This window comes from Martes martes (genome assembly GCF_963455335.1).
Source record: "Martes martes genome assembly, chromosome: 12".
In the NCBI taxonomy this organism is placed as follows: domain Eukaryota; kingdom Metazoa; phylum Chordata; class Mammalia; order Carnivora; family Mustelidae; genus Martes; species Martes martes.
Window position 1 is genome coordinate 72646621 of NC_137900.1, and position 12160 is coordinate 72658780.

General features: G+C 41.8%; 1 protein-coding gene across 4 annotated transcripts in view; it reads right to left on the bottom strand.

Annotated features, from left to right (window-relative positions):
- The window catches only part of CTNNAL1 (catenin alpha like 1), a 63362-nt gene extending 52124 nt beyond the window's left edge, over positions 1 to 11238 (bottom strand). For all 4 annotated transcript variants that reach the window (XM_080820132.1, XM_080820130.1, XM_080820131.1 and 1 more), the window contains exon 1: positions 11030 to 11238. In XM_080820132.1, the coding sequence (XP_080676258.1) occupies positions 11030 to 11152 (123 nt within the window). In that variant the 5' untranslated portion in view covers positions 11153 to 11238. The remainder of the gene's footprint in view (positions 1 to 11029) is intronic.
- Between the last annotated feature and the right edge of the window lie 922 nt (positions 11239 to 12160).

Sequence of the window (12160 nt, forward strand, 5' to 3'; positions counted from 1 at the left end):
AATCCTCACCAACACTTGTTTTCATGTCTTTTTGATAACATCCAATTCTAAGGGTGAGGTGGTGTCTCATTGTGGTTTTGACCTAGCTTCCTTGATGATTAGTGATGCTGAGCATATTTTTGCAATCGTAGTAACCATTTGTATGTCTTCTTTCAAAAAAAGTCTGTTCAGGGGCACCTGGGTGGCACAGTTGGTTAAGCATCTGACTCCTGCTTTTGGCTCAGGTCGTGATCTCAGGGTATGAGTTCAAGCCCTGTGTGAGGCAGTGCAGAGTCTGCTTAAGATTCTCTCTCCCTCTCCCTCTGCTCCCCCCCGCCCTGTTCCCACTCTAACAAATAAATCTTTTTTTTAAATGTTCAGATTTTATTAGTTTTGCTTTAGATTTTAAAATGTACAGATAAAATTGGACTACCTTTAATGAAAGGATGGGATTGGGAGGGAGACAAATCATAAAAGACTCAATCTCAAAAAACAGACTGAGGGTTGCTGGGGGGAGGGGGGGAAGGGAGAGGGTGGTGGGGACATGGACATTGGGGAGGGTATGTGCTGTGATGAGTGCTGTGAAATGTGTAAACACATTTCACAGACCTGTACCCCTGGGGATAAAAATACATTATATGTTTATTAAAATAAAAAAAATAAAATAAAAAAAAAATTGGACTACCTTTCATTCCCTTCACACCCTTCCTTGAGGCAGGGTTTGAAGTGAATCCAATACATATCAGATAAATAGTATACTGTAGGGGTGCCTGGGTGGCTCAGTGGGTTAAAGCCTCTGCCTTCAGCTCAGGTCCTGATCCCAGGGTCCTGGGATCAAGCCCCGCATCAGGCTCTCTGCTCAGCAGGGAGCCTGCTTCCCCTCCTTCTCTCTCTGCCTGCCTCTCTGCCTGCTTGTGATCTCTGTCTGTCAAAAAAATAAATAAATAAATATTTTTAAAAAATGGCATACTGTATCTTTCTGGATTTGCTTTCTTTGTTGTTAAATTTTATCAATTTGAGATCTACATTGATATATGTAGATCTAATGTATTTATTTCATATGAATCGGTCACTATTTATTCATTGCCCTACTAATAGGCATTTTGATTGCTTCGAGTTTTTGTTCTTAAAAGCAGTTCTGCAATAAACAAACAAAAAAATGTTCAGTTCCTCTGCCCATTTTTAAGTGAGATTTTCTTCTTGCTATGGAGTGGTATAAGCTCCCCATATATATATTATATTTTAAAAGCTACCCTCTTATCAGATAGATGGTTTGCAAATATTTTATTCCATTCCGTAGGCTGTCTTTTCACTTTGTTGATTTCTTCTTCTGGTGTGCAGAGCTTTTTGGTTTGATGTAGACCCACTTGCTTATTTTTCCTTTTGTTATCTGTATTCTTGTTGTCATATCCAAAAATCACTGCCAAGATCCATGTCAAGATTTTTCTCTTTTCTTCCAGGAGTTTGACAGTTTCAAGACTTACATTTAAGTCATTGATCAATTTCTAGTTAATTTTGTGAGTGGTGTAAGATACAGGTCCAGTTTCATTCTTTTGCATGCAATGATCCAGTTTTTCCAACACCACTTATTGAAGAAACTATCCTTTCCCCATTGGTTAATCTTGGCTTCCTTGTCAAATACTATTTTACCATATATGTATGAGCTTATCTCTGGCCTTTCAATTCTGTTTCATTGGACTATATGTCTGTTTTTATGCTGGTGCCATACTGTTTAATTACTACAGCTCTGTAATATAATTTGAAATCAGGAAGTGTGTTGCCTCTAGATTTATTCTCCTTTCCCAAGACTGTTTTAGCTAGTTGGAGTCTTTTGCACTTCTGTACAAATTTTAGGATTGTTTTTCTACTTCTGTAGGGAAAAAATTGCTTTTGGAATAATGATAGAGATTGCACGGAATCTACAGATGGCTTTAGGTGTTATGGACATTTTAAAAATATTAGTTCTTGGGGCACCTGGGTGGCTCAGTGGGTTAAAGCCTCTACCTTCGGCTCAGGTCATGATCCCAGGGTCCTGGGATTAAGCCCCGCATCAGGCTCTCTGCTCATCAGGGAGCCTGCTTCCCCCACCTCCACCTGCCTCTCTGCCTACTTGTGATCTCTGTCAAATAAATAAATAAAATCTTTATAAAAAATATATTAGTTATTCAGATCCATGAACATGGGCTATCATTCCATTTATTTGTGTCTTCAATTTCTTTTATCAAAGTCTTAACAGTTTTCAGTGTACAGATCTTTCACCTCCTTGATCAAATATATTTTTAAGTATTGTTTTTGATGCTGTGGTAAAAGGAATTCTTTTATTTCTTTTTCAAATATTTTGTTGTTAGCTTATGGAAACGCAACTGATTTCTGCATGTTTACTTTTTTTTTCCGGCAACTTTACTGAATTTGTTTATTCTGTGTGTGTGTGTGTGTGTGTGTGTGTGTGTGAAGTCTTTAGGAGTCTTTGATCCTTCCTCACACCAGATAGACCCTAAGGAACTCTTTGTATGTACCACATACATTAAGTGCTCTGAAGAACAGAGCATTTAATCACCATTAAGTGGTGATTAATCACTTAATCACCATTGACTATTGCAAACAACTAAGAAACTCTGCAGTGAAAAGGAGTTTAAGTTGTGTTTATTACCAAAAGCTTTAAATTTTCAATTGTATAGAGAAGATCAGCAATTAGACTAAAATGCCAACTATAGTTAGTTTTGAATCACACAGTTTGTTTCACTACAAGCATCCTCCCCAGTGCATAATTACGTGTAGCCATCTTCCTCTTACTCAAAGCAGCCTGGAAAATGTTTAATCCAATACAGTTACACATTTGAAACTGACATATACAGGAGCCAAATCAATTAACAAAATTCTGTATTAAAAGGTTAGTTTATATCCTTAAATTATTCTCAAACTTTTTAAAAGGGAAGTTCAAAAAGTTATACATGTTGATTACTTTTAAAAAATGGGAAATGGGGTCTCTGGGTGGCTCAGTCAGTTATGTTTCTACCTTTGGCTCAGGTAAAGATCCCAGGGTCCTGGGATCGAGCCCCACATTGGGCTCCCTGCTCAGTGGGGAGCCTGCTTCTTCCTCTCCCTCTGCTGCTCCCCCTGCTTGTGTTCTCTCACTCTGTCAAATAAATAAATAAAATCTTGAAAAGGCGGGGGGAGGATATAGAAAGACTAAAGAAATAAAAATTACTCATCATCACACTACCCCAGGAGCATTTTGCCATAATTTTGCTCAGTCCTGTTTTATACAAACCTAAGCACACAGTTTTACAAAATTGAGATCAAACTTGAATTTTTTTGTCATGTGAAAAATAAGAGTAGCTAGCATTTAACACTCAACAAATATTAATTAATTTAGTGACTATATCTCTAAGAGGCAAATACTATTATTACCCTCATCTTACAGATAAAGACCTAAACTTTAAAAAGGTAAAGAATTTGCCCAATGTCACAAAGGCAGTAAGCTGCCTACGCTGTTAGTAACTACACTGCTTCTTTCTTCCCAGGATTATGCTAAAGATCAGGGAAAAGACAGCTGGTGAGAGTGCCTTGTAAATTATAGGTGCCAAATAAAATTTTAGCATTATTCTACAAAAATAGGAGGCATATTAAATTGGGAGTCACAACCCAAAGATGCCCTGACCCCAGAGTCTAGAGTATGCCTGAATGAACTGGAAAAAAAGAGGGCAGAAAGGCATCCCCTGGGGAAGAAAGAGCATCTGATACACTGAAGAATTCTGCTGTGGAATAAAAGAATAAGAACTAGGGCTTATTTGATACCTTCTAACAAAGGGTGTCAAGAAGTACCAATCTCCAGCAAAGTATATCCTAGCACTTAAGAGCATGAACTCTGGCTTATTTTGCCTGGGTTTGAATTCTGGCTCTGTCATGTGACAATGTGGCAAGTCATCTAACCTTTCTGTAACTCCATGTTCTCATCTGTAAAAACAGGAATAATAATAGTACCCATTTCACAAGTTCATTGTGGGGAGTACATCAGTAAATTAAATAAAGTATTTAGAAGAGTGTCTGGCATATAGTAAACATTACATAATTGCTAGATATTATAGTTAACATTTCTAGAATCTCTCTTCTTTCCTCATGTTTGTGATGTTATTCTTATTTTCTAGAATAGCTCACAGTAATCTCTTCATTGAAATAGATTTTCTTAGTTTAGTTATTTTGTGGGGAAGCAAGACAACAAGTAAAGACCAGGAAGAAAAAAAATGGTAGTAGCCCAGATAAAAGAACAATGGCTTAATAAAAAATAAAAATAAAAAAAATAAGGGAGTCAGCTTGGTACAGAGAAACTTGTCTCTGAACTTAACTCATTAGCGAGTTCTCAAAATAATTAGATATAAAAATTAGAGGCGCCTGGCTGAGTCAGTTGGTAAAGCATGTGGCTCTTGATCTCAGGGTTGTGAGTTCAAGACCCACATTGGGCAAGGAGCCTTTAAAAAAAAAAAAAAACAAAAAAAAAACTGGCAAATCAACTATAGAAACCATGCATGGTTTGAATGGAAGTGTGGAAGTATGGAAGAAAACACCAAATTATGGCAGTTGCTTTAAAACAATCAGGAAAAAAGGGCACTTCCACTTACTTTATGTGTTTTATGTTTGCAGGTAAAAAAAACCACATAAATTCTCATACACAAATCAGCAAAGAGGGCCCCATACATTTTCTACTCATCTTCAATTAATGAGACAAGGATCCTGAAAAGCCTACAGGACAGGACAGAGAGAAACGGAAAGACAAGGTGAGCTACCTTAGAAACGTGAAGGGTCTGTACAACGGTGAATGCAGTAAATCTGTCACAGACAGGAAAAGATCAGTGGGTGGTAGAATAACATTCCACACCAGGGTGGAGTATGTGGCAGACATCCCTCTTCCCTTCCTTGGATAAAAACATTTTAAGACTGGGAGTGGGCATTTTGACAGGAAGAATAAAATGATTATTACTTTTTTTTTTTAAAGCTGGGCTTTAAAAAGAGCCCAGCTTAAAAAAAAAAAAAGATTTTTATTTATTTATTTGAGAGAGAGAGAGCAATAACAGGTGGGAGGGACAGAGGGAGAAGCAGACTCTCCACTGAGCAGGGAGCCTGAGACAGGACTCAGTCCCAGGTCCCTGGGATCATGACCTGAGCCGAAGGCAGACACTTAACTGACCGAGCCACCCAGGTGCCCCAAGAACAATATGATTATTAAAGAACGTACAGAATTTGTGCTTGGGACCTAACCCAGGGCTTTTAAACAACTCTCTGAATTAGAAAATATATAACAAATGAGTATATATAACATATATATGCAAGCATAAAAAAATGGAAGCCATATGCACCCAGCACCAAGCTTAAGAGAACATTACCATTATCTCTGATAATCCAAATGCCTTTTGGGCCCCTACCTTTCCACATCACCCACCTCACTCTCCCCAGAAGAAACCACTGTCCTGATTTTGTACTCATCACTTCATTATTACTGTACAAATGTTATATCCCGAAATGATAATGGTTTCATTTTGCCTGCTTTTGAGCCTTTAATTTTTTTCACTCAACATTATATTTTTGAGATTCAACCATACTGATAATTATAGCTGTGGTTCATTCATTTCACTGCTGCCCAGTATCTCACTGTACGAACATAACACAATTTATTTAAACATCCTACTGTTAAAAGACATTGAGGTAGATTTAGGTGGTTTCCAGTTTGGGGCCATTAGAAGTAAAAAAAAAAAAAAAAAAAAATCAACATTTCAATTTATGTCTCTAACACACATGCAGGACTTTCTCTAGAGGGTATGGATTTTGGAGTAGATTTGCTGGGCCTTGGGTAATACCCACCTTCAAGTTTAGATGACATTCAACTATTTTCCAAAGTGGTTTACTGTTGCCATTCCCACAGGCTCCACATTTCTCACCATTACTTGTTCTCATTGTGGTTTTAATTTGTACTCCCCTGATTTCTGATAAAATTGAACATCTTTTACATTTCTTTTAGTCATCTGTTTCCTCTTCCACGAGATGACTATTTGTATCAATCTTTAATAGGTAATTTTTAAATTTTTGATTCATTGCCATCCTTTATTTATTCTGGGTACTACCAATCATCTATTGGTGATCCGTGTTGCACTCATATTCTCCCATTTCATGGCTTATCCTTTCAGTTTTGGTAAACAGATGTTCTTCATTCTGACGGAGTCAGATTTATCAATGTTTGCTCAGATTTTTTACTTCTGGTATATTAAAAAATCACTTCCCACCATGAGGTGACGAAAATATTGCTCCGTTGTGGGTTTTTTTTTTTTTCTTCCTAAAAGTGTTACGTTTTTCACTTTCATATTGATGTCCTTAATCTCTCTGGAATCGATTTTTATATATCGTGTGGGACAGGCTTCCAATTTCATGTGTTACTATTAGATAACAATTGTTTTAGCCCCATTTTTTTTTAAAGATTTTATTTATTTATTTGACAGACAGAGATCACAAGTAGGCAGAGAGGCAGGCAGAGAGAGAGGAGGAAGCAGGCTCCCCGCTGAGCAGAGAGCCTGATGCGGGACTCGATCCCAGGACCCTGGAATCATGACCTGAGCCGAAGACAGAGGCTTTAACCCACTGAGCCACCCAGGCGCCCCTGTTTTAGCCCCATTTTTTAAAGTTTTTCCTTTCCCCACTAACCAGCGGTGCCAATTCTGTGATTTATCAAGTTTCCATATATGTGTGGATCTGTTTCTAGGTTCTCTGTTCCCGTTCACTGGTCTATTGCCTTAATTATGATTGTTTTATAATGCCTTGAAATCTTGCCACTTTGTTTCTCTTCTGGCTATTTTTGGCTCCTTGCTCTTTCATATAATTACATGAAATTATAACCACTTTTTATCAAATTCTATTCAAAAATCCTGTTGAAGTGCTCACTGGAATTGTATTAAATTTATAGACTAATGGGAAAAATTGATGTGTCTATAATATTGAGTCAATCTAGTCATAAACACAGTACTTCACTCCATTTATCTAGATCTACTGTGGCTTTCAATAAATTTTAAAAATTCTTGGGCTGCCTGGCTGGCTCAGTGTGTGGAGCATGTGACTCTTGATCTCGGGGTTTTGAGTTTGAGCCCCAAGTAGGGTGTAGAGATTACTTAAAAATAACAATCTTTAAAAAACATAAAAATCAAAAAAAAAAATTGGGGCACCTGGATGGCTCAGTTGGTTGAGTGACTGCCTTCAGCTCAGGTCATGATCCTGGAGTCTCAGGATTGAGTCCTACGTCAGGCTCCCTGCTCAGCAAGAGGTCTGCTTCTCCCTCTGACCTTCCCCGCTCATGCTCACTCTCTCTCATTCTCTCTCTCTCTCTTTCAAATAAATAAATAAAATCTTTAAAATTTTTAAAAAAAATTCTTTTCACAAAGTTTGGCATCTCTTTTGCTATGTATATACTCCTAAGAACCTCATTTTTGCTGTCATTTTTATTCTAACTGGTGGGGTTTTTTTTTAGAATTACCTTTTTTTTTTAATTAATGTAGAAAAATGCAGTTGACTTTAGTATCCTCCATTCAGTGAATTTACTAAACCTCCTAGTTTTTATGATTTATCTGTAGACTCTTGAAAGTCTTGATTTTCCCTCTCTCTTTACACCTTTCACTTTTCATCGCGCTGGTTAGGATTTCCAGTACAGTGTTGAGTAAAAGCTGCAAGCACACATCCCTCCTACTTCTGGTTTTATTTATTTATTTATTTATTTAAGATTTTATTTATTTATTTGACAGAGAGAGATCACAAGTAGGCAGAGAGAGAGAGAGAGAGAGAGGAGGAGGAAGCAGGCTCCCAGCCAAGCAGAGAGCCTGATAGCCTGATGCGGGACTCGATCCCAGGACTCTAGGATCATGACCTGAGCCGAAGGCAGAGGCTTTAACCTACTGAGCCACCCAGGCGCCCCTATGTCTGGTTTTAAAGGAAATGTTTTGTTTTGTTTAAACTTTATTTATTGGAGAGAGAGCAGGAGCACAAGAGAGCATGGGGCAGAGGGAGAGAGTGAAGTTCAAGATGACTCCCTGCTGAACATGGCCCAACTTGGGGCTTGATCCCAAGACCCCAAGACCACGACTTGAGCCAAAATCAAGAGTCAGACACCTAACACACTGAGCCACCCGGGCACCCGGTTTTCTGCAGATATTCTTTATCAGGTTAAGGAAGTTTTCTTTTATTACCGCTTCGCTAAGTGTTTTTATCATGGTTATAATTTGGATTTAATTGGGCATCTACTGATAAGAACATGTACCTTTTCCAATATGTGAATGCAGAAAATAATACACATTTGTCTAATACTAACTCAATCATGCATTCCTAGAATAAGGCCAGTAACCCAGAACTTTTTACTTGTAAAGTCAGAAGAAGTTAGATGATATCTGCTTAAAACTCACTAAATTTTATGATGTTAGTCTTACTTGCTCACCTCAAGGCCCTGTCTCCTCTACAGCATCGTTCCTGACTCATCCATGCCTTCTCTGAGCTCTTAGAGCATTTACTATTGATGTTATTCATTTGATACTTGGAATGTGTTAATTTTTATATGTCCTGTCTCCCATCTGGACTACAAGTTCCTCAAGGAGCACTAGTAAGTACACAATAAATGCTTACTTAAAATATTCTTGTGGATAAAATAATGAAACATGAATTGGATAATGCAGCATCCTTAAAAAATGAGACTTCTAGACATGAAATTTCTAGAAAGCTGAAGTTTTAATCAGCTAACAGTCACTGAAACATAAAAATTACTCTGAATTGTACTCCACACTGTCCTGCTTTGTTAACAGTATTCCGGCCATGCTTTACTCATTTCTTGATTTTAAGCAAAGTCAACTGTTATTTGTTGAGTACAGTCAATCATTAGGAATGTCAGTTATGGTGCTGTGCTAAAGATACAGCTGTGGATACATAACATGTGGGATGCAGAACCTCAGCTATGACCCTGAATGATTCTTTAACAAGGAAGAAAAAAGAAAAAACAAAACTGGCATTTTTTTCCCCTTTAGCACTGACCTCTAGTTAACTCTCAGCAGCAATTCACACAATTCACAGATTCACACATTTCCTCCTCCACTCCACCCTCTTTTATCCGGGCATTACACAATGCAGAGCTGTAGGACTGATCCATTTTTAGCAGTGATACTGTGAAAAGTTACCATTTCTCCAGATTACAACTACTTTCCACCTTGTTTTTCCATTGTGGACTCCCTTCTCTGTACCTACCACCAGCTGACCTCATCACTGCTTCTAATCTCTAGAGAGAACACAGCATATGGTGTAACTAAGAGCACAGAATCTGGAACCAGGATGCCTGGGTTCAAATGCCAATTTGACATTTACAGTTCAAAGTCCCGGAATAAGTTACTTAAATTCACTATTCCTCAGTTTCCTCTTCCATATAATGAGAAGAGACACATATCTACCTCATAAGATTGTTACGAAAATTAAAGGAGTTAATATTTATAAAGTGCTTAAACCATGGCCTAACATATAGTAAGCAACACACGTATTGTTAAATAAATGGATAAAAATACTGTCAAGTTGAACTTATCACTCCCTTATCACTCTTAAAACGACTCCACTATTTCTTATTTTGGGTTGTGGTTGTATTGTTGGTAGTGGTGGCATTCTTTTGGGGAGAGGAGGACAGTGCAGATGTTATTAACGGATCCTGGCACTCCTTCTCTCTGGTCAGTGCCTCCATCAGACATGGAACGGAAGAGTGGGGAGGTGTGTCAGGTGTACTCATTCACTGTTCTGTTAGCCAAGCTAAAGTGAGCACAGGTTTTTTTAAAAAAAAAAAAAAGGATGTTTATTTAATAATCAGCATAACAGGAATCTAGGGACATGTGTGACTGCTATTTTCAAATATTTGCAGGGCTGGGATGGAGAAGAGACAGCATTTAAAATTCTATGGAACAGCCACCGGCTCCCCATCACTGAACATGTTTAAGCAGGAGATGGCGACCAGGTGTAAGGATGCTGTAAGAAAGAATTTTTTAATTTAGAGTCAGATAACCTTTAAGATTCCTTCTACCTCTAAAGTCTTGGCAATACTCGCGTTGAGTCATCAAGACATTACAATCTAGTTGTGAGTCACACATCGCCGACGCTCTCCTGAAGGCACAGAATTCTCCCCTCCTCACAGTGCTTGGCACACTACAACAGACCGAGGTGAGGAATTCTAGCCCGCAGGCTGCGTATAACTCGACTCACAGCAACAAAAAACTTCTCTAAAACTCAGCGCGTCAATTAGCTGATTCCAGACTTCTGTTACGACCAACAAATACAATAAAGCATACATCCCAGACGGGATTTGGCAGAAAGATGCGTGTCCGGATTAACTATCAGACAGTGCTTCGCTGCACTCTTCCCAAGCCAGACAAAAGCGGCCTGAAGGGAGCCGCAGGTTAAGGGGCAGGGGCAGGCAGGGTGGCCCGGGGTGAACGGGCGCCCAGCGAGCCGACACGCGCAGGGGACAGGGACAAAGGCCTCGGGGAGAGCACGCTGGACTTGGAGGCCGGCAGGAATGCCCCAGCCGGAGCGGCCAGCAGTCGGGATGTGGACTGGGGCTGCAAACGTGTGGGCCACCGCACGGTCCTCTCTGCCTCGGGGAAGCCCGCGCGGGGCCCCTCGCGGGGCCGGGGGCCGCCGGAGCCACAGCCCAAGGCGGGTCGCGCGGGGCAGGCCGGGCGGCGCACCTGCCTGCCGGGCTCTCGGGTCCGCACCGGGGCTCCCCGCCCCTCCGCCTCCCCTGCCGCGCAGCCCCCTCGGCCTCGCCGCCGGATTTCGGATGGACCAGACCAAACGCCGAAGCCGCAGCCGCAGCCAAGGCCGGTCCCCAAGCTTCAGACCCGCGGCCCGACCCGACGCCGCAGTCCTGCCGCGGAACGGGGGGCAGCGGCGGCCTCCCGCCGGGCCAACCCGACCCGACCCCGGGCCGTGCGAGCGGCCGCCGCCATCGCGGGCCGCGGCCGGGGGAGACGAGGGGCCGCGCCGGGCGCCACTTTACCTGAGAAACCAGCGGGAGCAGCGTCTGCTCCACCGAACGAGTTTTGATCTCCAGTCCCGAGTCGAAGGCGAAGCCGGACGGGCCGGCGCCGCTGACGCCGGCCGGGCCCGAAGAGGCGGCCATGGCCCTCGGCCCGTCGCGCAACCGGGACGCCGCGCCACTGCGGGCCCGCCGCCCGCCAGCCAGCACGCCCGCGGCGGCGGCAATGCACCCGCGCCGCCCGAAGCCCCGCCCCCGGCCGGGCCACGCCCCCGGGGCAGCCACGCCCCCACGCGCTCGGGTCTAGGGTCGGTCCTGCAGCCCCGCTAGGTCTGTATCGCTCCGACTCCCCCGCCGGGAGGTGAGGTCAAATCAGGCACCTGTGGGCCTCCCGCGGCTATGTGGCCTCCTACTGGGACAAGGACAACTATCTCTAACAGCCCTTTTCGTCCTCCTGGGAGGTGACTCTTAAGAATTCGGAATTCTTAACTCCGAATTCCCACGATGATTTCTAGAAGCTGAGCTAACTGGTGGAGCAGAACCAGTTAGCCTGTAGGAAGGATCTTTTACCGAGTCAGGAATTTTACCGGTAAAGCTTCTTTCTGGAGCTTTCCAGAAGGTCCCACATCCCCCAGGCTCCCCTTCTGACCCTCTTTCTCACAATTCGGGCTGGATTGGAAATGAAACATTTGATAATGCAGCCGTAAGGAGTACCTTTGTACTTGGAAAGGGGGCAGTGATTTGGGTAGCTTTCAGGCTACTGTTCAAAATTACTCTTCAAAAGGAAATTAACTAGGGCATATGGAAAAGCTTCACCTACTGTTCAACACTATTATATTTAAAAACTTTTTTTTTTTCTTAAGTAGGCTCCACACCCCGCGTGGAGCCCAAGGGGTGGCTTGAACTCATGACTCTAACTAAGATCAAGACCTGAGCTGAAATCAAGAGTCAGTTTCCTAACTGACTGAGCCACCCAGACGCCCCTAAAACTACTTTTCAGAATTACTTAGCACAGAGCAGGGCCTAGCACAGAGGAGTTTCCTAAAGGCGGTTTATTGACTGAAAAAATCATTAGTATTTCTGACTAAACTCACTTAAAGGAATCAGGGAGCCCGAACATGATCAGATGGGAGGGAGAGCTGAACACCCCTT